The sequence below is a fragment of the Populus euphratica genome, unplaced genomic scaffold (assembly GCF_000495115.2).
Source record: "Populus euphratica unplaced genomic scaffold, PopEup_1.0 scaffold65.1, whole genome shotgun sequence".
Lineage (NCBI taxonomy): Eukaryota > Viridiplantae > Streptophyta > Magnoliopsida > Malpighiales > Salicaceae > Populus > Populus euphratica.
In genome coordinates this window covers 812483-836789 of record NW_011499943.1, presented here as the reverse complement: position 1 = coordinate 836789, position 24307 = coordinate 812483, and the positions used below count along the sequence as shown (strand labels likewise).

Here is a 24307-nt window from a genome sequence, read left to right as displayed (position 1 = left end):
ACATTAGTGCTGTAATGGCAGGACCCAGTCCACAAATGCTGAGGACGAAGGTTGGCCACTGGCTCCTGATCTCTCACGACAATCCGTGGGATAATTAATTAGAAATCCTTTTCCGTTTGAATTGATAAAGTGTTAATTTGAAAGGTGTTTTCAAAATACATTTCAATTTTTTTATGAGTGTTTCTTTAATGATCTTTAAATGAAAATGACAAGGCCATCATAGAATATAAAAAATAAAAAAATTAATGGTTTTTTAATCAAAAGATATTCTTGTAAAAATGTCTGCATGACATTACAAACACGCACAAATATAATAAGCTAGTTTTCAGGGCCGCACATTATTGTGAGTTGGATAAATTTTTTTAATTATTTAACATTTATATTAAATTTTTACTAACTAGTTAATCATGAAACCTTTTAAATTGTCTTTTTATTTGTCTTGGATATAAAATTAAAAAATACATGGAAATTACTCTGGTATAATTTTGTTCACTTAATTGATGTAAAAACAAGTGAAAAAAATCTGAAGATAATATAAAGAAAAAATATGAAATTGATAGAAAAAATTGTCAATTTAATTTTTTATTTGAATTTAAAATTAAACTTTGTAAAAATTAACCTGATATAATCCAGGTAAAAAACAATTTAATCAGTCAATAAAAAAATATAATAATATAATTAATAAAAAAAACCTCTTTACTAAAGTCTTTAACTGATACAAATTCAAAATTAAAATGTATATAAAAGTTGCCGTGATATATTTTAGTTGTCGTAATCATTCCAGAAACAATCTCACGAGTCCGAAGCTTACCAATTCTTTTACTGTAGTAGGAGCATGCATGCAACAACCGTTGCGTGGATTATAAGGATTTAGACTATGTCACTCAACTTGTCTTCGAGAACTGGAGTCAAGGAATTTTACCCATTTCCACATTGGCATGATTAACATTCGGAGTTTAAGAGAATATTGGGGTTAAGTATAAAAATTAGTTGGGCGCCAAAGTCATTACTGATGGATGCTAAGTGGTTGTGATTAGTCAATTGTAGACCTATTATAATTAGACTATATAGATATCATTATGAGAATAATTATATATAGATGAGAAATGACAAACTCCAAGAAAATATCTAGGTTGCGTGGAGTGTTTAGTAATTTATAATTTTTAATCTAATTATTAAATTTTTAAGAGATTTTATAAGATTATTTGTATGGAAAGGTCCGCTTATTAAAAATAATTAAAATATAGAAGATATTTAAATTAAAATGAGAAAATATTGTTTGAGCTAATTTTATGATTATTAATTCTTTTAGATTTCATGTCTTGTTTGAAATTTTTATTGTTTTCTTTTTTTTAGTATTTGTTTTTAAGAAAATTAAATTTTTTTATTTCTTTGTTTTAAATTTTTTTAATGCACTGATATTAAAAATAATTTTTTAAAAATAAAAAAATATTATTTTAATATATTCTTAATAAAAAATAATTTAAAAAATAACCACAATCACAATAACAAATTATTTAAAAATAAAATTTTCATTTGAAAATATAATTTTTGTATGGCAACTCCATTCAATAAAATTCTATATTGACTGCTCTTATTTTTTTTCAATTAGTTTGTTTCTGCATGCTAAAAAAAAAAGAGCATAACCCCACACGTAATTACAACCTAAAATTCTAATTGCTGACGGCCACATGATTCATTCACCGTGTGAAGGAAGGAAGGAAGGATGATGTGCAAGGGCAACTAATTTGACCAGCCGCATTTGCCAAGGGACGATGCCCTAGTACTATAGATCACTTTTGTCCTCACTTGCTCGCCTGATCGCCCTTCATTATCCCATCGAACATGTGGAGCCAATATCCTAGAGACAATGCAACTATCCTAGAGACAATCAGCACTAGCAGCACCCATTTTCATGAACTGCAGGCGTTAAAATGGCCCTCCATGAATCAAACGGCTCCTGGTAACCCTATGCGTGCCCTATAATAATGCAAATCCCAGGGAACGGTTCTGATGAATGATGACAGATGGACCCTATAAAGCTATGCTTTTCTACATGCCTCACTGGAATGGGTCGGTAGCATCTTAATAAAGTAGGAGTGAAAATAGCAGGGAGACCACCCTCTTTAAATCCAAAGAAAAGCTGCTTTTAATCTGAAACTGATCTTGCTATCTAGCTAGCTCTTGTTTTGTCACTACGTTGGGGTTATCAACTCATCACTAAACCATACACAAACTTCCCTGCTAGTATTTCTTAGCCATTAGACAAAAGACCAAACCCTCGTATTTCTTCAGTTTCTGAGAGAGAAAGAGGCGTGTGGCATCAGAAACGAGGATTAAGAGGTGAGGGAACGCAGGAAAAGACTGGAGGGAAGGAGGGATTGGAGGGTTTTCATCAGTAACGAGGGAGGATGATGATTCTTTCCCTGATCCTTCTTAATATATACGATGTCTTACAGACCTGTAATTCATAGGAATATGGAAGGAACCGTCTAATCTGATCATTATTACTGCTCCCAAACAATTATTAATTATTTCTCTTGTCTTTTTAAGTCTTCAATTCACCTCTTCTTCTCCCCCCTCACTGCCCTTTTCAATTAATTACACCCACAAGGACATAACCTCCAGCCCCTCCCTCTTTCTCTCTCTTATTTACTGTGCTATACCATCCGTTCTTCTTAAATAGCACCCATCTGTCCCATATCTACTCCCCAGGGATTGTTATCGCTCTCTAGCTGTCTGTTTTCCTTGTATGTGTCCGTGCCTTCCAGTGATGAATACTAGGACAGCTAGCTAGCTAGCTTTCATGTGGGTTTCGCAAAGGGTTTCTTACAGAGTTTATTGGCATTCTGTCCACCTCCTATCTATAGAAATTAGAATATCTCTTTCATATGGAGGTGGGCATACTGCCAACTGAGCTCTGTTGGTCTCTCTTTGTAAAACCCTCGTGATTATTCTGTCATCATCGTCATCTTTTAGCTCTTTCTCTCTTGCAAGAAAGAAAGATCAAAGGTAAAGAATCAGCATGCGCTATGATGATCTCTAGCAACCTCTTCTTCTTCTGTTTTTTTGGTGGTAAGCTTCTTTTGTTTTTTTGATCATGGTGGTCATGCACTGGCAGCTTCTGGCCCTTATTAGGCTTCTACTTGATGGCTCCAACTTTACCATCTACTTTTCCTAATAAAACACAAAAAAATCAATGAAAGAGAAAATCACTAAGACTTGCTTTGATCACCTGTTGATTGCCACGGTTCAATCTTCTGCAGAAAATTAGAGGTAATGAGGCATCACATGCACAGAATCCTCGTTTTCACTTTGTAGATCTTAACCTATGTCTTTTTCCTGGGTTTTTGGGTGTGATTGCTCCTTTCATACTTGCGTATATTTCATAATCTAACAGTGCATAATGCATTGCTTTCTTCATCTCATCATCTAGGCTTACCTATCTCTTATTTCCCCATTGAATCTAACTCAAGTGATCGTACTTAAGATTAGTTAAATTAAAGACTCAGAGTTGAAGGCTGGACGATGCATGCCTCTTTGCAGTGATCATACAAACTATTCATTGGGGCTAGCTAACTCAACTTAATTACAGGATGCATCGAAGGTCTTTGAATCAAAACCCCACTGCAATGATCTCCTATCTGCCTCCTTTACACACACACACACACACACATAAAATCATGCTAAGTATCTAGTTAGATATTTCAGTGTTCATGGTTTCATGCATGTCTACCACACACCATTGTTTTTCCCCTCATTGTCAGATATTCAACTAATATCTAACTTGGTTGGGCAGGTCTTGCGTTAGGGCATGCCAAACACTCCATTTCTAGGATATGCTCCCAAGTCCACACGCTGAGTGTCTTTTCTGATGATGTAAAGGCAAAATTTCTTAAATAATTTGTTGTGTTTGTGCTTTGTGCAGTTGGTCATCAGACGCATGGAAATGTTTGGAATAATAATAGAGGGTTACATTACCTGGTGGCTCCACTCAAGGTTCCACATTGATGTTTGAAAGTCAAGCTTTTTTGCTTTAAGCACTTGCTCATAGAATTTTGTATTAGTGATTTTGATTCTTGAATCCCTTTTGGTTCTAATGTGACTACAACTTAGGCATGGTAGGACACTCAATAAAAGGGTAAAATAAGAGCCGCTACGATGGTGATAATTACTCCATCGGGGACCATAATATGGCTGAGTAATGGCAGCACTGTGTCCCGTTAGGGCTCCATCGAGAAATAAATTGGACTAAGTCCTGGTTATTGATTGGAAAATAGTTTTTTTTTGAAAGGTAATTTTAAAAAAGTGAATTGAGTTAAATTTTTTTTTATGTTTGGTAGAATAATAAAAAATAAATTAAAAAATATTTTATTTTTTAAAATTTACTAAAATAATGAGTAACAAGTTTTATAAATTAAAAAATTAAATGAAAATTAAATTGAAAAAAATATAATTTTATAAATTATCTTAAATAAAATAAATAATAATTAATAAAGATTGAATTAAAAAAATTAAAATAAAAAAATTAATATTTTATCAATTATTTCAAATAAAATAAATAACTACTAAAAAATAATGATCAAATTTAATAAATGAAATTTTTTAATTAAAAAATAATAAGATAAAAATAAATAATAATTATAAAAATTAAAATTAAAATTAATATAAAAACTAAATTTTAAGAGATAAAATTAAAAAATAAATATTGAAAATAAAATATATATAGTAATTAAAAGTTTGAGAATTAAATTTAATATAATTAATAAATAATATGATATTTTTATAATTTTTATAATTTTTAAAAAATGTTTTTTATTCAAAATAAAAAAAATACTTTATTGAAAATTAAGTTAAATTTTTTTGACTGTAAATTATTTTTTTTGACTAATTTTTTTAATAACAAATAAATATAAAAAAATAAGTTTTGAAAATAATTTTTAAAAAACTATTTTATAAAAAACAAATACATCTAAGTACCAAAAAAAAACAATGAAATTCGAAATTTATTTAAGTATTTTTTAATCTTCTATATGTGCGGAAATTGTAACCTTTTTCGTACAAGTCATTGCGTTTTTTTTGAAGGCGAAATTTACTTATTTTGATAATGTATTTTTTTTATAAATAATTCAGACCGTACGAAGGATGAACCAAAAGAAAGAGGAATTGGAGGAGCTATAGACTACTCGCAAGGCTTCCAAATGCCTAATTGTATTATGCCACGCGGCACAAAAATATGAAAGTAGAGGAGGAGGAATTGAGAGGGGTAAAATTGAAACTCGAGATACTTTTACGGGGAAAATTGCCAATTCCCGAAGCTCAGGGAGGTATTTTGCCCCTTTCGAGTTACATCCCTGGCAAACCTCAACAGTGTGTTATTTTGTGCAAAGCCCAGCATGGGAGAATTTGACCTTTTTTGCTACAGTGTGTTATTTGCCTAAGCATCAACCACAACAGACATGCCCTAGAGACATGTCATCCGAGGAGGACTGGCATTCCCTACTGATTCTTTCAGGATTGGAACACTGGTCCCAAGAGATCGGCCTGCAATCATCCAACCCCATAGCCATATTACTTTTTAATTTTTTTAATCCAAGGCCCATCCAGATCAGCTACAACCCCGTATATACACGCCGGTGCAGTGCACAGTCCAATATCCAGCACGATTACTATTCAACTGAACCTGATCAGCTTTGGGACAATCCTGCTCCGTATATTTCTCAAGAAAATGGGTCCTCTCCTCTGAATTTCGATCCATGGATTCGATTTCTTGCACTGAAACAATCTCTCTCTGGATAGCCTGGAATAGAAGGTGCTCGTTGAAGCTCAAACATTTGTTTCTTCCGACAAACTCAAACTTTCAAGTTAGCAGGGAAGCTCATCTAAGGATGCCCAAATTCCCATATCAGCAATACTGATGGACTTTCTTCAGTTGCAGGGAAGTTCCCAATAAAAAGACTTAAAAAGTTTTGCTATTACACATTACTCTAACCTCCAAAACCGACAAGGAAACTAGCAAACGAAACCAGAGTTCGGTCTTATGTCCATAATGTTTATGGGTATGCTGTCTCTTTGCAAAAGGATATACATATTGTGCACAAATCTGTGCTTAGTGGAACAAGCTATCTAAACTAGATTCAGAAGCAGTAAGAAGTCTTTTAGTACTGAGGTCGTCCAAACAGGACGATAATGATCTAACAAGTCAAAATGTTAGTTTCTCTAGAGTCTGATCTAACGAGTCCCTTAAATTGCTCTTCTTCGAAGAATAGGGTTTCCTTCCATTAGTAGTCCTGATTACTTCACTGGAAGAGCCGACAGTTGGCACTGTCGATGCGGAGGAACAAGGACTGTGTTGAAAAGAAGCATGGCTAGATGATATCCACTGTTGTTTGGATGGTCTACCACCACACTTTCCCTGAAAACAAGGAGATGCTGACTCTGCTGTTGCACGTTGCTTGGTGGCATCATCCACATATAGGAGATCATCAATTCTTGCCATTATGTTGAAGGCCAAGCTTTCCATCACCCTAGAATAGCTCTCCATAATAGCATGCCCTACATCCTGCAGCAGAGAAACAATTTGTTTTATTCATGTGTGAGCTGGAGGTATGGAAACGTGTCATCAGCAAACAGGAGCAAAAAGGCTACAATGCATGGGTAATAATTTGCAGGCAATACCTTGTTATATTGGATCTTGTTTACATCTAGAGCAGTCTGTGGGAGGCCAGGAAAACGTAGCCTTAGGTTATGTATGAGAACCTCGGCTCGTTTTGCTAGAAGTTTCCTTTTGGGTATTTCACCTACAAATCCTTTCACCTTGCCACCCCATGATGACTTTCCATTCCTTGCACGAATTGAGTGCTTGTTCTGGTAATTTTGGTTCCAGAAATGCGTGGCAGCCTCTATCCGATTTGCTATTTCCAAAGTGGTGAATTCTGATGACAAGTCCAAGTAATCCAAAAGATAATCTGGGGAGAAGTGTTTGGCAGTTATATAATGATACATGATTCTGCCCAAGCAAGCTTTTCCACTCTGAAAAAAGAAAAAAAACAGAAAAGGCCACGAAAACCAAAATTAACAGCGTATATTTCATAGGAAACATAAAGACATAGCATAAGCAACAGCATTGTGTCCTTTGTAAGAGTTAATTCCTTTCGATGGTTCAGAGTACAATGTACAGCAGATGCAAATGTTCATTCACATAAAAAGAATGCCAGCGCGGAAATTATACATACATGCCTAGCAGACAAAAAACGAAATACAGGAACAGCATTACTCTCTTCTTTAACTAACATGAGCACATTAGCAATACATTTTATACCAGGGACAACATGTCAACCACATAAAAACCTCAGACCAAACTGCTTAACAGATAGAAAAGGAATTTATTTGGCATGGATGTGGTGGAAACTAAAGATTAATAAAACTTTGACCATACAGTATTCATTCAAATCCACAGCTGATTCATCAAGCATAAATGGAATTCGATTTAGCAGGGCAGGGTTCCCATACCTTGGGCAAGCTCTCAAAATAAGTATCTGGGATTTCCATCTCAGCTAACACGCTATTGTTAATTGCCAACGCAGCCTTAAGGATCTGGCTTGTGCACTCCCTACACTGCTGCAGCTTCTTTCTTGTGTCTTCCGACAAACCAGCCGGGGGAACTTTAGGGAAAGGAAGCCACCATTTTTCTTCCTGTCTGATTGATGGTCTTCTCAAAGAGGACGACATGGGAAGTTTCTCCACATCATCATCACCAGCAACTACTATCCCACGATCAATATACCAAAATTCAGATTCAGAAAACAGATCAAGAATGCTAATCAGCATTGCATCAAGCTTCTTGAGTGCCGGGAGGTTCACATATAAATCCGAACGTGGCCGAGGCACCATAACCTCATAAGTCCCGCCACCAGGAAATTCCTGCATTGATGGTACAAGCTCTACTATGGAATCACTTATGCATAAAAGCCATTCCATCTCTCGCTTCCACATTGCCTTTCTTTGCGGCGCTAATGGCTCTAATCTCCATAGCTCCCCAAACACAGAAGCTGCCAAATATATACCGACATACAAATACATAAATCTCAGCAATTTTCTTCAATTGATTACAGCCAAAGCAGTATTCAATATTCATTTCTTTCACTCACTAACCAGAAAGATTGGTGATGGCATTGGAGATGGCGACGGCGGTGCAAACTCCCTGTCCTCCACCTGACATGTCTTCTCCAAGCAGAAGCTTAGCAAACCTCTCCTTCATCGGTGCAATTTCTGCAACAGCCAAAAATAATTATAAAAAAATTAGAAAACTGCAGTTACAGTAAGAGAAATTCTCCAAAAATAGATTAAAAAAATTAAATTAAGCAAAAATAATTAATTAACTAACCAGACAAGTCAGTCTCCGGTTTCTCTTCCATCTCATCGGGACTAGCAGCAACATGTCTATCACCAACAACCGGCAGCATCACCGGAAGCGGCAGAGGAGAAACGGAATTACCGGCGAAATCAGGAGTCGAAGAAGTGGAAGCGCCGCCTTGGAGATCGTAACGACGGCATGAGAAGCTACTACTAGAAGTGTCACTCTCCGATCCGCTCACATCCGCACTCAAACTGTAACTGTCGAGCTCGAACCTCTCGCTCACTTGATCTAACCAATCCTCAGATGAAACACTCCCCATTGATCAAGATCAAATAGATTGTTAGGACAGCTAATCAGGACCATACATTTCCTCCGGTGAGAAGAGATAACTGGATTGAATCGAAGAAAATAAAGAGACTGACAAAGTGAAAGGCAAATAAAGGTTTGCAGTCGCCACCGAGTCTTCGTTCTTTCTCTCTGTTTAATTGCGCAATGTTGGCGCTAGCTTTTGCTAACAGCAGTCCCCACCAGGAGGACAGAAGCGGTTTTTCCTTCAATTATTATTATGGCGCGTGTAAATTATTAATATAATAATAATATACTGGTGAAAGTGATGATTGAGTGGGCCACCTTTCATTTATGTGGGCGATGGGCTTAGGTCCATGCACTAATGCTGGTGTTATTACCGCTGTAATAGTAATTCGTGCTTGCAAGAGGATGGACACGAGAAATGCTCAATTTTAAGTACAAGTTAATTACTTTTATTAAAATAATATTATTATATATTTATCTTCTTCTTCTTCTTCTTCTTTTAATTTCTTGTGCGAATCAATCGAGTTTCGACTGGATTTAGTAAGAATCTTTGAATCACTGTAAACTCGATGGAGTCAATTAAATTTTATTAGATGAATTCTTTTATTCAAGTCCGTATATATTTGTATTGCTATAGTTTTTATGATTGGAGTTTAAAAAAATAATTTTAATTATGGTTTTATAAAGTAAATTTAAAAATTCATGTGTTTGGAAAGGATTGCTACGAAATAAAATTTTCCATACAATATAAAAAAAAATTATTAATAAAAAAATAAGTTATTTTAAGTATAATCATGCATGGGACTAGTATAAGAAAAACATTTTATTTAGCTAATCAAATATTTTTGACTCATGGTTTGATAAAAAAAAACCTATTTCAATGCCAAACAGTTTTTTAATACTTGGCCTTGATTAAACTCCGAGTCATAGATTTATGATATCAACCCACCAAAATTTAGGCAGGTTTGAAAACTAAAATTGTTTATTTTAGATTGTAAATTCTTCCCTGCACTAGAATATATGGGGTGTCATGCATCTAAAACAAGCGCACCCCTTTTTTATTGTTTATTCTCTTTGTTTGTTTTTTGTTTTTTTACATCAATTACATTTTTTCTCTAAAAAATAGCCATTTAGATTAATCGGGATAATCAAGTTAATCAAGTTATGTTGTGTCATCATTTGCATGATTTTATGGTCAAGAATTAGGTTGGGTGTTTTTTTTTTTTATGTTAGCTGATTTTTTTCCTTTAATTTTGTTCTTAAACTTTTTTTTTTTTTACCTATAAGCTAAGTTATTTTTATATTGACTAAGATGACTAAATCATGTTGTAGAGACTCTCACATGGTTTAAATTAAATCTTGAATTAGATAAGAAATTGAGTTGAGTGACTTTTTATTTTTTATCATTTTTTTCTTTTTTTTTTCTTTTAGTTTCATCCATATATTTTTTTTACTAGTTACCTAGATTATTTTTCGATTAACCAAGTTTATTAGGTTATATTTTAAAAATTATTACATAATTTAACTTTAAATCCAACCTCTAAGAAATTAGATTTGAAGGCTTGAAAGTTGACATGCTAGGTTAAGTTTAATAATAATATTAGATATTTTTCTATAACTCAAATATTTTTTTCTTACATTAAAAAAAATCCGATCCTTAAATATGCAAATTAGTTCTTTCTAATTGATAGTTTTTTTTTTGTTGTTATTACTGTTATAACTAAAATAATTTGTTTTCGTTTTCACTGAATAAGAATTATCAAAACCTATTTTTACACACACGTGCGACAAGGTTTTATTCGTTTCATTTAGTGCTAGTATTCGTTTTCAGTACGATGGAGTAAAATCTAAATTGTGTCCTGTTCCGAAATCTTTCTGTGTTTGCTGACAGATGGTGAAAAATGAATGGTAGAATAAACAGGTCTACAAACCAATGATGTTCCAGCAAAATTGAAAAATTAGAAAGTTTTGTACTACAAGTTGTATCACACGTCAACACTAGTTAAATTATATTGTGATTTAATTTCTTACGTCAACAAGGAAAAAATGTCTTTCAAAGATGGCCCCAGTTGCTTCAAAAAAACTGTTATAATGATCTTCTCAAGCAGGGCATATTGTTATTTAATTTCATACATGACAGATGTGAATGGCTTGCCACTCTCTTCGCTACCTGGGCTTAATCAAGCCTTTGGAAGTGTTTGATTCTGTTTTTGTTTTTATTTTTAGATGTATTTTTTTAAAAATATTTTATGATAATTTTAGTATAGTGATTTAAAAAATAAAATAAAAATATAAAAAATATTTTAATATATTTTTAAATAAACTATTTTGAAAAATAACTTAGACTACAATTCCAAATATCGTTTCGAAACACTGTGCGCGTAGTTGAAGGGAGGGGTGGGCTGGAAGTTACAGCCAATGCTAGTGTGCTGGAAAAGGAAAATCACTGGATAGACAATGCTGTTGGTTTCGGCCACATGGTCAAAAGAGGAGTGAGGATGAGAGACAAGTGTATATTATACACATGACCTAATATGGTTGCCTAAAAATACCAGTCATGCCCACCAAAACCTTGAAAAGCTGAGCTTTGTTGTGATATACAAGTAAGCTGTAAAACAAAATCTCAGAAAGAATGGATCTGCCCTGAATAATTCCGCCATAATCATCTGAGCTTTCCCAGTTCCAAGCCAGACCCTGGAAGAGCAATCGAAAGTGGGTGGTGCATAAATTAGAAACCTTCTGAAGCTTCCTCCAATCCAGCAGAGCTTTAGCAATTCGTGGCAGCGAAACAAGGATGCTGGCAATGGTAATGACAGTAAAGCAAATGGGGACGGCGATGAGACAGATGAGCAAACCGACCACTGAAATAAAATGTTGCAAGCTGTCTGGGGTATGGCAAGTTTTGTCTGTGGTATAATAAGCCTTTCCCAGGTCATAACGTCCAAGTAAAGATGTGTGAATTCAGCAAAACCAACCAGAGTCAAAAAAGAGAGAGGAAAGCCATTGGATTTACAAGCGCAAGCTTCGCCTTAGATTGATCAGGAGACTTGCCAACCTGTAATCATAGCAGGCAATTAATCTCTAGCAATCACTAAATTTGATGCATGATAATGACCCAAGAATCTACTAGCTATAATGACTCCAAAGTTTTTCAGTAGTGGATTTATCCTTCCATCCATATGAAAAACATCAAGTTACTGCATGCCAGTTAAAGAAAATCTAATTATCACAAGAGTGCAGAGCAAAATGCTGACATGTGCTCAGGTTCTGAAGCTATACACAAGGCTACCTGCTCTATGTACCACGATAATCACGACGTCCAGAATAATATACTGCACTTATTTATTTAAATAAATAAATAATAAATTTATAGAAATAACTCACACTATAAAAATATTATACATAGCTGAAAACATTAATAATATAATTTAAAAATAAATATTTTTATATTAAAAAATAAACTTCATTTATATAAAAAATTTATAAATAAACTAGAATAATACTTTGAAAAATAAAATAGAAACAAAATAATTAAAAAAAAGATTAAAAAAACATGCAAAAATTATTAACTACGTCATGAGACCGGGATAAACCTATAAAAAAATTATAAAACTAATATTAAAAAAAAACTAATGTAGAATAATAAGATTTTATGAAGCTGAATTTCTAACAAATTAAATATCAAAAAATAAAATCAGAAAAAAAATAATTACACAAAAGAATTGAAAAAAATAAAGGTAGGAAAAAACATTAATTGGAGGGATAAAAAATTTCAATTGAAGGTTTAATTAAATTGAAAAATAGTTTTTTTAAAAAAATAAAAAAAATAAGGGTCAAATTAAAAAAATAAAATAAAAAAATTTGATTAAATGCTAAAATTAAAAAAAAAATCAATGAAAGTGACAAGCATAAAATAAAAAAAAATTAAAAACTAAATATCAAAATGAAAAACCGAAAATATGAAATTGTAATTGAAAAGAATAAAAAATTTTATAAATGAAAAAGAAAACGAAAGCCTAAACTACAGTTTACCCTTCAAATCTATCTGTTTTCATCTGCAATGACATGTAACGAAAGAACAGTCCAAGAATCTCAGCCATATATAGCCCACCTTCACTTACGAAGTCCAATCAGTACTGCACTAACAACCTTTTCCTTTTAACCATGCTAGATACCTGATAAGAGTCATAGGGTGGGTCATGGCTGTCACTGACAACTTTTTTCTCTTTAAGTCATTTTACTCTTTCAATAACGGCAAGAACAAATAGTTGAGCTACCTATAAACTAGTAAACGAAACACAATAAAGAGAATCATAACAGCTTTGTAAAAAGAGAATCGTAACAGCTTTGTAACTAAATACGCTCAATTTATACAAGAAGCTAATTTGAAAGCATAAAGAAAATAAAGTCTGAAAGCAAAGCACTCTTAGTCATGTCAAACACCATACCTTGGATGGAGAATCCCATGAGTATACAGTCAGTGCAATAACATCCTTATGAAGCTGAATCCAAGCACTGGTCAGAAGAGGGAAAAAATGATGCGCAGAGCACAGCAGAACCTGAAAAGGCATCTTTAGACATGTTACTGAGTGTGCAGATCAGGATCCCAGTAGAAATAAAATAAAAAAGAAAAATGTCCAGGATAACTGTAGACAATGGCGAAAGCAACGTAGCCCCCGGCTCAGCTTGATTAGCTAAACATGCCAGACTGAAAATATAACATAGTTGATATCACCAACCAGTAACATACATTGGATCTTCTCTTACATAATAGGATCACATGCATGCACTGTGAAATTTGGGTGCATAGCAATTTGTACGCAATTGTCAATTATGCTGTCTAAAATATTAGAAAATCAGAAAATAATCAGACTGTTCATGTTTTCAGGGACTTAATGCATTACGTAATTAAGAAAAGAAAAACATTATGAGTTTTTTAATAAAAAAAAACATAACAGACATCCATGACGTACATTTTCAGCCTGATCCTCCATTCTTAAACTTATTGGAACGGAAGTCTTCCTGCACAACCTTAAACGTACTGCTGGTTGATTGTGACGAACAATAAGAAGAAAAGATCAAAAGCTATCCGGTGGTCGTCTTGAACCTAGCAAACGACGTTGCTAATCCCTGGGGGAGAATTGAATGGTGCTTCTCAAGTCATAAATCAGGCATATTCCCTTTATTTGCAGGTAGGAGCTTTCCAAATATTAGTCACTCCTGTTAATTCAAGCAAAGAGGTTTGCATTAGTCTTGAATGTATTTGCAATTTACTAGGTTTCGTAAATCTATATATTTCACCGTGTACGATTGTTATTAATCTTATCTCGTCTTAGTATAAATTTTTGAACCGAAGAGGCACTACCAGTTATATTACCTTGGTCTTTACATGAATATAAACCGCAACCAGAAATGTTATCCCCAACAGCTCAGATAGGTTTTCCAGAAGTTGTACATCAATGGAAACACCACGTGGGCTAGCAGCAAGCTCCTTGAAAAATAAAATGAACATCAAGGCCGCACCTGACTGATGATTACCCAGCCCCAACCGTCATGGTTCGCTCCTCACTCTAATGGCACAACAGCCAGAGTCAATGAGGTCAACACCTATACCATCAGGTAAGCACTTGGCTATGGAGATCATTGTTCCCGAAATACGGAACCACTCTTAAACAGGACTGATTTATGACACATCAAATCCAAATCAAGGTCGTGCTGTCATGGATGGACAAACAGAGAAGCAAGACAAACATGCATCTAAGTTCAAAGTACAGAGAACCCCTTCCTGAAAAGTCTTGCTACACGAACACCTCATGTCTGTCATATAGGAATCCAGGGTTTGATCTCTCTTTCTTGCCTTCTATGTACAAATCCGCACTATGCATCCTTCTCAATGTGAGGTGCTAATTATAGGTTTTGGCCTTCTGAATCTGGCTCCTGGATTAAATTTTCCATTTCCAGCTGTGCGTTTTCTTGTCACTCTGCTACTTTCTCACTCAGAGAGTTACAGTCAGGGTTTCTTATGATTCTCTCTTCCTTTGTTTATGCCATAATGACAATGGTCTCTGCATAAGGAAAGAAGTTCAAATGTTAAAAACAAAAGGCAGGTCGAATATAAGAGATAACTCCTAGTATGATAAAGTGAACAGTTTATCACTAAGAATAGGTAGAGAAAAACAGCTATATAAATTTATTGCTATGCTAAAGAAGGCCAGTTTGCTGGTAAAGAATGAAAATTCAGAAATTTGATGAAATTCAACAGCACAAATACACAAGATAGCATGCTAAAAGCAGCAAAATCCATGCACTTTTCTTCCTCTTAACACTTTAAAAGTAAATCCAATCAAATGTGATAAGAAAATGTCCACCATTCACAACTTGTCATAATTCATTGCGGACAGATAAAAAATCAACCCTCATCTAATTTCATGGCAAAACATAGACTGAAGAAGTAAGGATCTACTCCAGTATACTACCCCGGGCTGAGCTACATAGCAGTCTATCAAACACCTCTGGTGGGAGGATCAACTGAAGTCCTCCCATTAACCTGAGTACCTGGTCCCCCATAGTGACAACTTCTGGGCAACTAGAAAGACCGATAAACAAAGTCAAATCAGAAAGTTATCCAATTACAGGAACTAAACAATATGAACTACACTTCCCAAGCAGGTAAAGAGAACCTCAGCAAACAAAAGACTACCAAGGAAGTAAATAAGGATAGCTCGTAAATTGATGAGGTCAAGTTTCTTATGCAGCAGTTCAGAGTCACGAGAAGTTGGCTTTTCACCATTGTGAACTTCACAGTTTATCTCTGTAATCCACAAGCATCTAAAAATTTCCCGCTGAAAACTGCCGCCTGCACTCAATAAACCGAAACCTTAAATATAGACAGGAAGGATGTCACTAAAACAAATTCTCAATGAAAAAAACAATTCTTCACTTCTAACGCCCATGACTGAGTAACAGAAGATTAGTGATGTAACTATTTAGAAGAACTTTTGGATTCTATCAGTTGTTCATTGCAAGTGACCATAAGAAATATTGCACAATATAATGATTGTGACAATCTCCAGGGAAAAACAAGTACATGCTGCAGGGGAAACAGAGAAGGAAAGACACAATATACTTGTCAATACAGAAGATGCCTGTTCAAAAGTGCCAGCCATTAGAACGCCAACATCTCCTCGCATTTTCACTGTGACGAGCATGTTTGATCTTCAAAAATAGCCTGTAAGCTCTCTCAACTTTATTTGAAGCAAGCAGTTTGTTATTTAGTTTGCTACAGATGAACCTGCTTGGGCAAAAGCCCTTGCGCAGAGACTCCTCCATGACAAGGACAGCATTTTCAAACTGTCCTATGTTGCAAAGTCCACTGATGAGGTATTCATAAACTTCCATGTCGGAAGAATGACCGCTTTCTTGCATCTCATCCCATATTTTTAACATCATTCCACATTTACCAAATCTAGAAAGCCGCATCAGCAATAGCTTATAAGCACTCGGTGATATTTTACAGCCAACTTTTCTTGCCTTTGTGTAGATCAACATTGCAGCATGGGGTGGGCCGAAGCTACAGAGAGGTTCAATAAAAGAAGTTACTGTCCCTGTTTTAGTAACCATCCCTCGATCCAACATCTCATCAAACATTTCAAGAGCATCAGCCACTTTACTAGCTTTGATCAAACCAGAGATCATTCTTGTATAAGTATCAATATTGGGATCACAATTCTTACACAATAAACACCTATAATACTTCATGCACTCATCAAAATTCCCAACTGAAATGAAATTAGAAATCATGGCATTGTAAACATTAGTATCTGGTACACAACCTTTCTCCTCCATACTACCAAATATCATAACAGCATCTTCAATCCTACCAGCTCTTCCTAACCCCTCAAGAAGGTAACTAAAACTCAAACAATCAGGACTAAAACCATCTTCTTCCATTTCCTCAAAAACCCTCTGCATTTCATTAACTCTACCAAACTTCGACCACCCACCAATGATTACATTATACGTCATACAATTAAATGGTATTTTCCCCTTCACCGAATTGAAGTACGAATTCGCAGCACCTACATGAGACCTCCTACACAAACATTGCAAAAGCACATTCAATGACTCCGCATCACGCTCGAACCCAAACTCTTCTTCTAAGTTCCCAAACATTTGAATTGCTTTATAAACTCGACGGGCCCTAACTAGACTATCAATTACAATCAACAACGTCTCCGAATTCATGCTCACACCTTCTACCCTCAACTCATGCAAAAATTTCACCATAAAATCAATAAATTTTCTTCTACCTAGTGCTCTAATGACTACATTGTAACTGTCAACATCCTTACTTATCATAGGCTGCTTAATTGCCCAATTAAAAAACATAATCATAGCTTCCCCGCCTAAATTCCCTCTATTAAGCACTTTAGCAACAACATCAAGACTCAAATCCACACTACATTCTGTTAGAGCACGTTCAATTCCAGATTTACCCTTGATTTTTTGAAAAAAAACTCCTCTTAATTTCTCTTCAGGGGATAAAAATCGATCAAAAACGGGTCTGATTTCGACTTCCTTATTACTGATCGAACGATCATGGTTGTATGGGTGAGGAATCGGTGGTTTAGGAGAGATTGGTAACAGATTAGAGAGCTCATTAAGGACGTAATCCTCGTCGAGATTAGATTGAAGCTTGATATTATCATGAGAAGTGGCAAATTGAGGAGGGTCTCGGGTTGAAAATGGAATTGAAGAACGAAGAAGGTGAGGCAAGCGGTACCTGGTGATTTTGTTGGTGAGAGGGAGAAACCGTAGAAAGCTCTGCGGATTAATTGCCATGAAATGACCGTTAAGCTCCAAGTTTGAGATACAGTCACAGTGAAATGGCGTGTGTGAGGTGAGGAAAACTCCTCTGTGTATTTGGATTCGGTTTGTGCATTCTGGTTTGGGGTGAGAAATCTTGGTTTGGCCAAATGTCAACTTAGTCCCTAATCTTTCAGAAAAAGCCTGTTTGCTTCTAGTTTGGGGTGAGAAATCTTAGTTTGACCCTGATCCCGACTCGATTCGAGAATTCACCAGGAAAAAATCTAAGTTACTGGATCATCCTATTAACTCATAAGAAGATTTAATGTTGTTTCATCATTTTTTTTCTCTTTTAATGCTGAGCCAGATTTAATCAGGTTAATTAAATTAATAAAAATTCAATAAAACTAACCAGGTTTTATCAGATCAATTAAAAACTCAATCAAAATCAAACTCTAAATCTTAAGTTTCCCGGTTTAACAACTAATCTTGAAAAGGGAGTAGAAAAACAGTCCTTATCTCTCTCTTATGACTTGCATCTGACCGTGAATGTGGTAAGAAAATTTGGCCTTCTTTGCTCACGGGCAGAAAATTTTGCAGAGCACACCGGTATATAACATTTTGTTATTCTGTGTCCATCTTTCTTATCAGACGTAGTTTTTGTTTTTCTTTTGACGTTCAAATCTAATCCTACTCATTCCAAGAAGCTCCGCCATCTTTGCCATGAAGCTATACCTACCGAAAGCTTCACCGATCTGCAGAACTATAGCCAAATGTCAATAGCCTGCTATAAGGGGGGTGATAACGAGAAGTTAGAACCAAGAATTATTAAAAATTTTCTAGCTGAACGTCTATCTCCATGTCCAGCTTTACAATCAATGCGAGCAACTATTGGTCTGGGGAAACAAGCTGGACACCTTTTGGGGACTGTTGTCTATTCTCCAAGCTTTTGCACAGAACATATTGCATGGTCCGGGGAAACAAGCTGGACACCTTTTGGGAGAGCGAGAACAAACAACATGACAACCTTTTCCACTAACAAACATCAGATTTGAAGCAGAGAAGGTTTTTAAAATCATTGTAATGGGATAGATCTTCACCTTTGATATGGTAATTTACAAACTCCCACCAGAAATTTTCACATCATTTGAAAAAACCTTTTAAGTTTCCTAGCATTATTGAATTTTATCATGAAATGATAAAACACACACACACACATTCCATGATTTCTTCAATTTTTTTTTTAAAAAAGCATTCAGAAAGTAATTGTCTGTGATCTTATTTTTTCTAACAAGTCTCTTCCATTAATTTTATAATTTTATTAGATATTATTGGAATGATAAGATTCGATCTTTAGCTATGTTATCGTATCAAAAAACTGTTTTAAGTTAAAAACTTAAAATGCTAGGTGAGAGGACAAAAATATTCTCGAAATGTCGCGTTGCAAAACCCATTCTTTCCTAGTAAAAGCATTAATCAATTGAGAGAAAAGGGATGTGATTTTCAGGTAATTAGAATCTGAAAATTCATAACAAAAAGAAAATCTTTTACGTAGTTGTGAATGATGGACACAATTTGAGCAAAGCATTTGCTATTTGTCCTTTTTTCATCAATCAAATGTATATTTTCCTAGATTTACTTCCAAATCTGATCCTACTCTGTCCAAGAAGCGTCCAACATCTTTGCCATGAAGCTATACCTATCAGCTGCTTCATCAATCTGCAGAACAAGAGCCAAATGTCAGTAGTCTGTGATAAGGAGGTGATCTAATTAAGACCTAAAGTTTAGTGCAACAATTACCAATTTTTGAGTAGGGCGTCCAGCTCCATGTCCAGCTTTACAATCAATGCGACCTATTATTGGATTGGTCTGGGGACTGTTCTTCAAGCTCGTGCACAAAATATATTGCATGGTCTGGCAGAAAAAGTTGGACACATTTTGAGAGGGGAAGCGTCAACACAGTAATAACTTTTTTCTGCTGACTAAATTATTGACTGAACAGCCTGATCATGAAATATGCTGCCCCTTTTACAAACCGAATTCACGATGTACACAATGTCTGTGTTACCATCTCAAAGAACAATTAGGATTGAAGAAAGTTGAGGACTTACAGCCAATAACTTCAGTGAGTGTAAGGGTACAACTCGGTCATCGTGATCAGCAGTCAATAGCATGGTAGATGGGTACTGAGAAGGTTGTTCAGGATGCTGTTCCCATGGTCTGCGAACATTATGCAGTGGCGAGTACCTGAGAAAGGAAAACATGAAAGTCAAAAATCAAAAGTAGCGTCTAGAAATCATCAGACTGTGCTTGTTGTGAATATGTGGTCATGCCAAGCAGATAACATGCTTTATTCTACCGAAACTTGACATTAAGGTAGGCTTATGAAATAAAAAACCATAAACTAGAATTTCCATCTGCCTGGGTTAACTTGCCGAATGAAGGGGAGTGGAGGACGGTATGGAGGTGCTCACCAGTGTAAATATGCCACTATTTTTCATGGAAAAAACGGTATCGAAGTTGGCAATCACCACCATCATGGGTCTGTGACTTTTAAAAAATGGCAGCAATCTAATTTGTTTAGATATAGTTTAATTTAGTGACAGTAAATGAAAACATCAACATCCATTTTGTGTTATGATGGGTGGTTTCTAGAAGCTAGGCAACCGCCACGGGATTCAACCTATAAGTGTCAGACCCAAACAAGTTAAACTACACGTCGATACCAGACCAGAAACAACGGTAATGAGATAAGAAGATTCCATTAGATTTTTATACTAAATTCAACTGACTTGAATAGCCAACCGAACTCTTCCTCCTTGTCTGAACAGCCGAAGTCAGAAGTCCAAGCATGACCTAAAGAACAAAAGTTTAGAAAAAAATTGATACAAAAGATGATTATTGTTAGAGCCACAGGATGTCAGCTACCTATGGTAAACTTGTGAAATCGCAGCATGTCCATAACACCAACATGAGCCAGAGCACAACCGAAGAGGTCGGGTCGCTGCCACATAAATGTGATAAACACAATTAATACAAAATAAAATAAGTGGCGAAACTAAAATATAATCAGGCAAATTAATAGACTTTCCACCTGATTTATGCAAGCCCCAACAAGCAGCCCCCCGTTGCTTCCACCTTCAATGCACAACTTCTTTGGTTGGGTATAACCAGCAGATACGAGGTATTCAGCAGCTGAAATGAAGTCATCAAAGCAATTCTGCTTTCTTGCAAGTGAGCCCGCTTTATGCCATTCCTCACCGTATTCTCCACCACCACGAATATTTGCAATGCAGAAAACAGAACCTAAATGCCTTGTCAGAACAATTCGACTGACACTAAATGATGGTGTAATACTAATGTTAAATCCACCATAGGCATATAACAAACATGGGTGTGACCCATCCAACGCTATATTCTTCTTGGCCACAATAAACATAGGAATCCTGGTACCATCCTTGCTAGGCACAAAAACCTGAAATGAAAGAGCCCAGTCAAGTTGGAAACATAGATTAATTTTTGTACATTAAGAGAGCAGAAGAATATACAAGTTGAATTTTATTTTGAGGAACAAGATCTCATATAAGCAACTCAGCTATTGAGATTATTCCTCTGTCCCATAGGGAAACCAGCAAAAAAAGAGAGACTATTCCTACAAAACACTTTAAATTGATCTAGTGGTGATATCAGAACACTATTTAACGCTAGAAAAAGGCAAACAGAGAAAATAGCTACCTGGCTCACTTGGAACTCCGATCGATTGAATCCTGGCACGCTAATTTCACGGAATATTTTCATGTCAGGAACCTTGGAGTCTAGATTGCATTGATATATTATTCCAGGGGTGAGAAAGCTAGTAAACCCAATAAATACTGTACTATCCCTTCGTCTTGCCGATATCCCAGTAACCGAACCAATGTCAGTTGGTAATTGATGCAGCAGAGATCCTGTTTTTAAATCCCTTATTTGTAAAACATACTTCACATCACTCAGGTAACAGACAATCATTTGATCACCATTAACAGCAAATGCTGATTCAAGGACATCCTTTTCAGATTCTGGAACAACATCAATCCAACTGCTTGGCTCCTTCAAATCAACCCGGACTACTTTATATCTGGGGGCATCTTTATTAGTCAAGAAAGTAAATACAGTATCATCATTTGCTATCTCCTGATACTGGGCATCAAAGTCATCAATTAGCTTAATAAAAGGAAGCAGGGCGTTTCCTCCCTTAAAACCTTCAAGGCCATCATGAAATGCTGACATATCACAATAGTATACTTTGTTGACTGGATCACAATTCTCTGAAATATATAGGAGAAGATACTGCAAAATAACATATAAAATGATGTCATCTTCCAAGAATTTCAAACAAAAAATGCTTTCTTCATTCTTGTCATTTGCCAAAATAAAGTAAATAGTTAAGAAAACAAGTAATATAAATGAGCATTCACAATATACCTTTCCATCATCAGTCACGCCAGCTCCAAACATGTATTTGGGGTTTTCAGAATCTCTCCAGCATTGTATATCTTCGGATTGATCCGTACCCACAAAGTGGTAGTATAGCTCATGATAAAGATTTGCATTAGTTTCCGTCCCAGCATCTAAATTTTCTCCCTCCCTACATAGCAAACTCAATTTCATATATCAATCTAAAAACTAAGAGGGTTCAACACAACATGTAATTCATTATCTTCCAATGAATTCACTGTTCACCTCACCTTACACTTCAATAACTGAAATTCAAAGCAGTTATCAATTTAATCCATTAAATTCCCCGAAGCATCTGTCAATATCATTATGCCTAGATAACCTACACCCCCATCTTAATTCATTTAGAAAGGTAGATACATACTTGGGAGCAGGGTATCGGCTATAGAAAAACCCTTTGCTGTCATGTGTCCAACTAATACCGGTAAACTTAACCTGCATTATCAGGTAACGGTAAACAAAATTAGCACATAGCCACCAACACAGCCAAAATCAAAGTTCATCTCGGAACTGAAACAAAGTCTCACTCACCCAATTTAAAGTATCGGCCTCAACTATATTATCCTCAACACGCATAACTTTAATTGTAACCCAATCACTTCCACTCGAACTAAGCCCATAAGCCAAGTACTTAGCATCCTCACTAACCGAAAGTGTATTCAAGGACACTGTCCCATCCTCACTAAGTCCATTAGGATCAAGCAAAACCTTTGGCTCTCCCTCTAAACTATCCTGCAACGAATCACAAAACATCAACACCAAAAACTTCTGAAAAAAAATTACAATGTGATTAAAAAAAACGAATGTTGGCTAATTAAACCTGCACATAGAGGACGTCTTGTGCTTGAAGCCCGGTATTATGAAAGTAAAAATACTTGTTCCCTCGCTTAAACGGTGTATAATATCGCGGGTGATCAAATAACTTGGTGATTTTTTCACGAAGTTTTTCTCTCGCATCACATGTCTGTAATACTGATTCTGTTAATTTAACTTGTTCCTGTACAAACCCTTTTACTTCCTCATCATCAGGATCTTCAAGCCTGCCAAAAACACCTAATTTACATTAATTTCTTGTGCATTCTCTGGCCAGCTTTCGCATCGAGACTAAGTCAAACTCTTCAGTTCGGTCAAAGTTAGGAATTCCCGCCGAAGTGGACTATATATTTAAACAGAGAGACAGATATTAATTACCAGCGATAGGGATCTGCAATTTTTACACCATGGTAGTCGTCAATTATAATGTCGTCTCGGCGAGCGATTGGATACTGTAATGGTCGTTCGAGGGCTGAGAGGGAACCCATTGGTCTTGGTCTTGACAAGGAGAGACTTCGGAATCGAAAAGGATTCTCTCGGGAGGTTGGTGTCTGGATACGTGAAAGGAGGCTTTGTCCTTTTAAGGAAGGAAGAGTTCGGAGGTAGCGAGGAAAGCGGTAGGTGAGAACCGCGTAGCAAGTGAATGAGAACATGATTACGCCATTCTTGCGTGGTCATTTGCTTTCAACTTTGAAAAGAGTTGGGGGCGCTTCGAGGATTTGGTGGCGTTTGGTCTATTCTGACGACGTAATTGGTCACTATGTTGCCATGTTTTTTCCCGAGAACATCTGGGGAGAGTTACCGGATATTTTTTAAAAATATTTTTTATTTTAAAATATATTAAAATAATTTTTTTAAAAATAAAATTTATTTTTTTATATACTCACGTCAAAGTTCAAACCAATTAAAAAATTTAAAAATATTTTTAAACATAAAAACAAGTGCCCTCGCCATCGTAACACTACCATGTCTTTTGACCATTAGCATCATGGAATAAAATTGTCTTTGTTATTTCGGAATTTCTCTGTCAATTTTTTTTTTTTAAATACCAACTGCGTTGTAAAAAATAGAAGATTTTGCGCTTAACAGTTTGGATTTTGTCTGTTTCGTCGGATCAAGGCACGTACTGTGTTCATGACACTAAAAGGATACATTTTTGTCATGTCAGAGAGATTATAAGAATCTTTGGTGTTCAAACAAGGAGTGAATTATAATTTGACCATTGTGTTTTTTTATTATGTTTTTTTTATGATTTATGATTTTTAAATTACTCTTTTTAAATGTATTTTTAATTTTATCATAATAATTTCATTGAAAATAAAAAATATTTTAAAAAATAATAAATTTGTAAAAAAATCTACAAATAAACATGAAATGCAGGGACTCTATATTGAGTTTTTTAAAATCAAAGTGATTGATTAATTATTTCTCTAAAAATAAAGGGATCAAAAGTAATTTTTTAATAAAAAACTGATAGTGTGATAATGGATGTTTTTTAAAATATTTATAAATAATTTTTTT

General features: G+C 35.2%; 3 protein-coding genes and 1 long non-coding RNA gene across 8 annotated transcripts; 1 reads left to right on the top strand and 3 right to left on the bottom strand.

The window, feature by feature from the left end:
• The first annotated feature begins 1630 nt into the window (after window positions 1–1630).
• LOC105137284 (uncharacterized) lies at window positions 1631–3980 on the top strand. The gene is made up of 2 exons (XR_844528.1): window positions 1631–3012; window positions 3122–3980. It is a non-coding gene; the product is annotated as an uncharacterized LOC105137284 (long non-coding RNA).
• Window positions 3981–5267: 1287 nt separating this feature from the next.
• LOC105137283 (rop guanine nucleotide exchange factor 1-like) lies at window positions 5268–8857 on the bottom strand. The gene is made up of 5 exons (XM_011042984.1): window positions 8387–8857; window positions 8155–8271; window positions 7513–8051; window positions 6679–7032; window positions 5268–6562 (listed from the first exon to the last, which is right to left on the bottom strand). Exons 1-5 carry the CDS (start codon window positions 8676–8678, stop codon window positions 6203–6205), a joined length of 1662 nt encoding a protein of 553 aa, XP_011041286.1. The 5' UTR covers window positions 8679–8857; the 3' UTR covers window positions 5268–6202.
• A 2193-nt stretch (window positions 8858–11050) lies between these two features.
• On the bottom strand, window positions 11051–17633 carry LOC105137282 (Pentatricopeptide repeat (PPR) superfamily protein). 5 transcript variants are annotated; one of them, XR_844526.1, is made up of 7 exons: window positions 17454–17632; window positions 15372–15527; window positions 15148–15257; window positions 14049–14736; window positions 13645–13891; window positions 13120–13230; window positions 11051–11726 (listed from the first exon to the last, which is right to left on the bottom strand). XR_844526.1 is itself a non-coding variant. In XM_011042981.1 (5 exons), exon 1 carries the CDS (start codon window positions 17510–17512, stop codon window positions 15821–15823), a length of 1692 nt encoding a protein of 563 aa, XP_011041283.1. In that variant the 5' UTR covers window positions 17513–17632; the 3' UTR covers window positions 13848–13891; window positions 14049–14736; window positions 15148–15257; window positions 15372–15527; window positions 15798–15820. The 5 variants fall into 5 exon arrangements, 3 of the variants coding, with proteins under 3 accessions (XP_011041283.1, XP_011041282.1, XP_011041284.1); XR_844527.1 differs by lacking the exon at window positions 17454–17632 and having other exon boundaries at window positions 15352–15405; XM_011042981.1 differs by lacking the exons at window positions 11051–11726; window positions 13120–13230 and having other exon boundaries at window positions 13848–13891; window positions 15798–17632.
• A 1299-nt stretch (window positions 17634–18932) lies between these two features.
• Window positions 18933–23579, bottom strand: LOC105137280 (prolyl endopeptidase-like). Its single transcript, XM_011042979.1, has 12 exons — window positions 23165–23579; window positions 22794–23013; window positions 22505–22705; window positions 22338–22408; window positions 21941–22103; window positions 21212–21805; window positions 20571–20951; window positions 20405–20480; window positions 20269–20332; window positions 19588–19723; window positions 19277–19390; window positions 18933–19195 (listed from the first exon to the last, which is right to left on the bottom strand). Exons 1-12 carry the CDS (start codon window positions 23437–23439, stop codon window positions 19130–19132), a joined length of 2361 nt encoding a protein of 786 aa, XP_011041281.1. The 5' UTR covers window positions 23440–23579; the 3' UTR covers window positions 18933–19129.
• Between the last annotated feature and the right edge of the window lie 728 nt (window positions 23580–24307).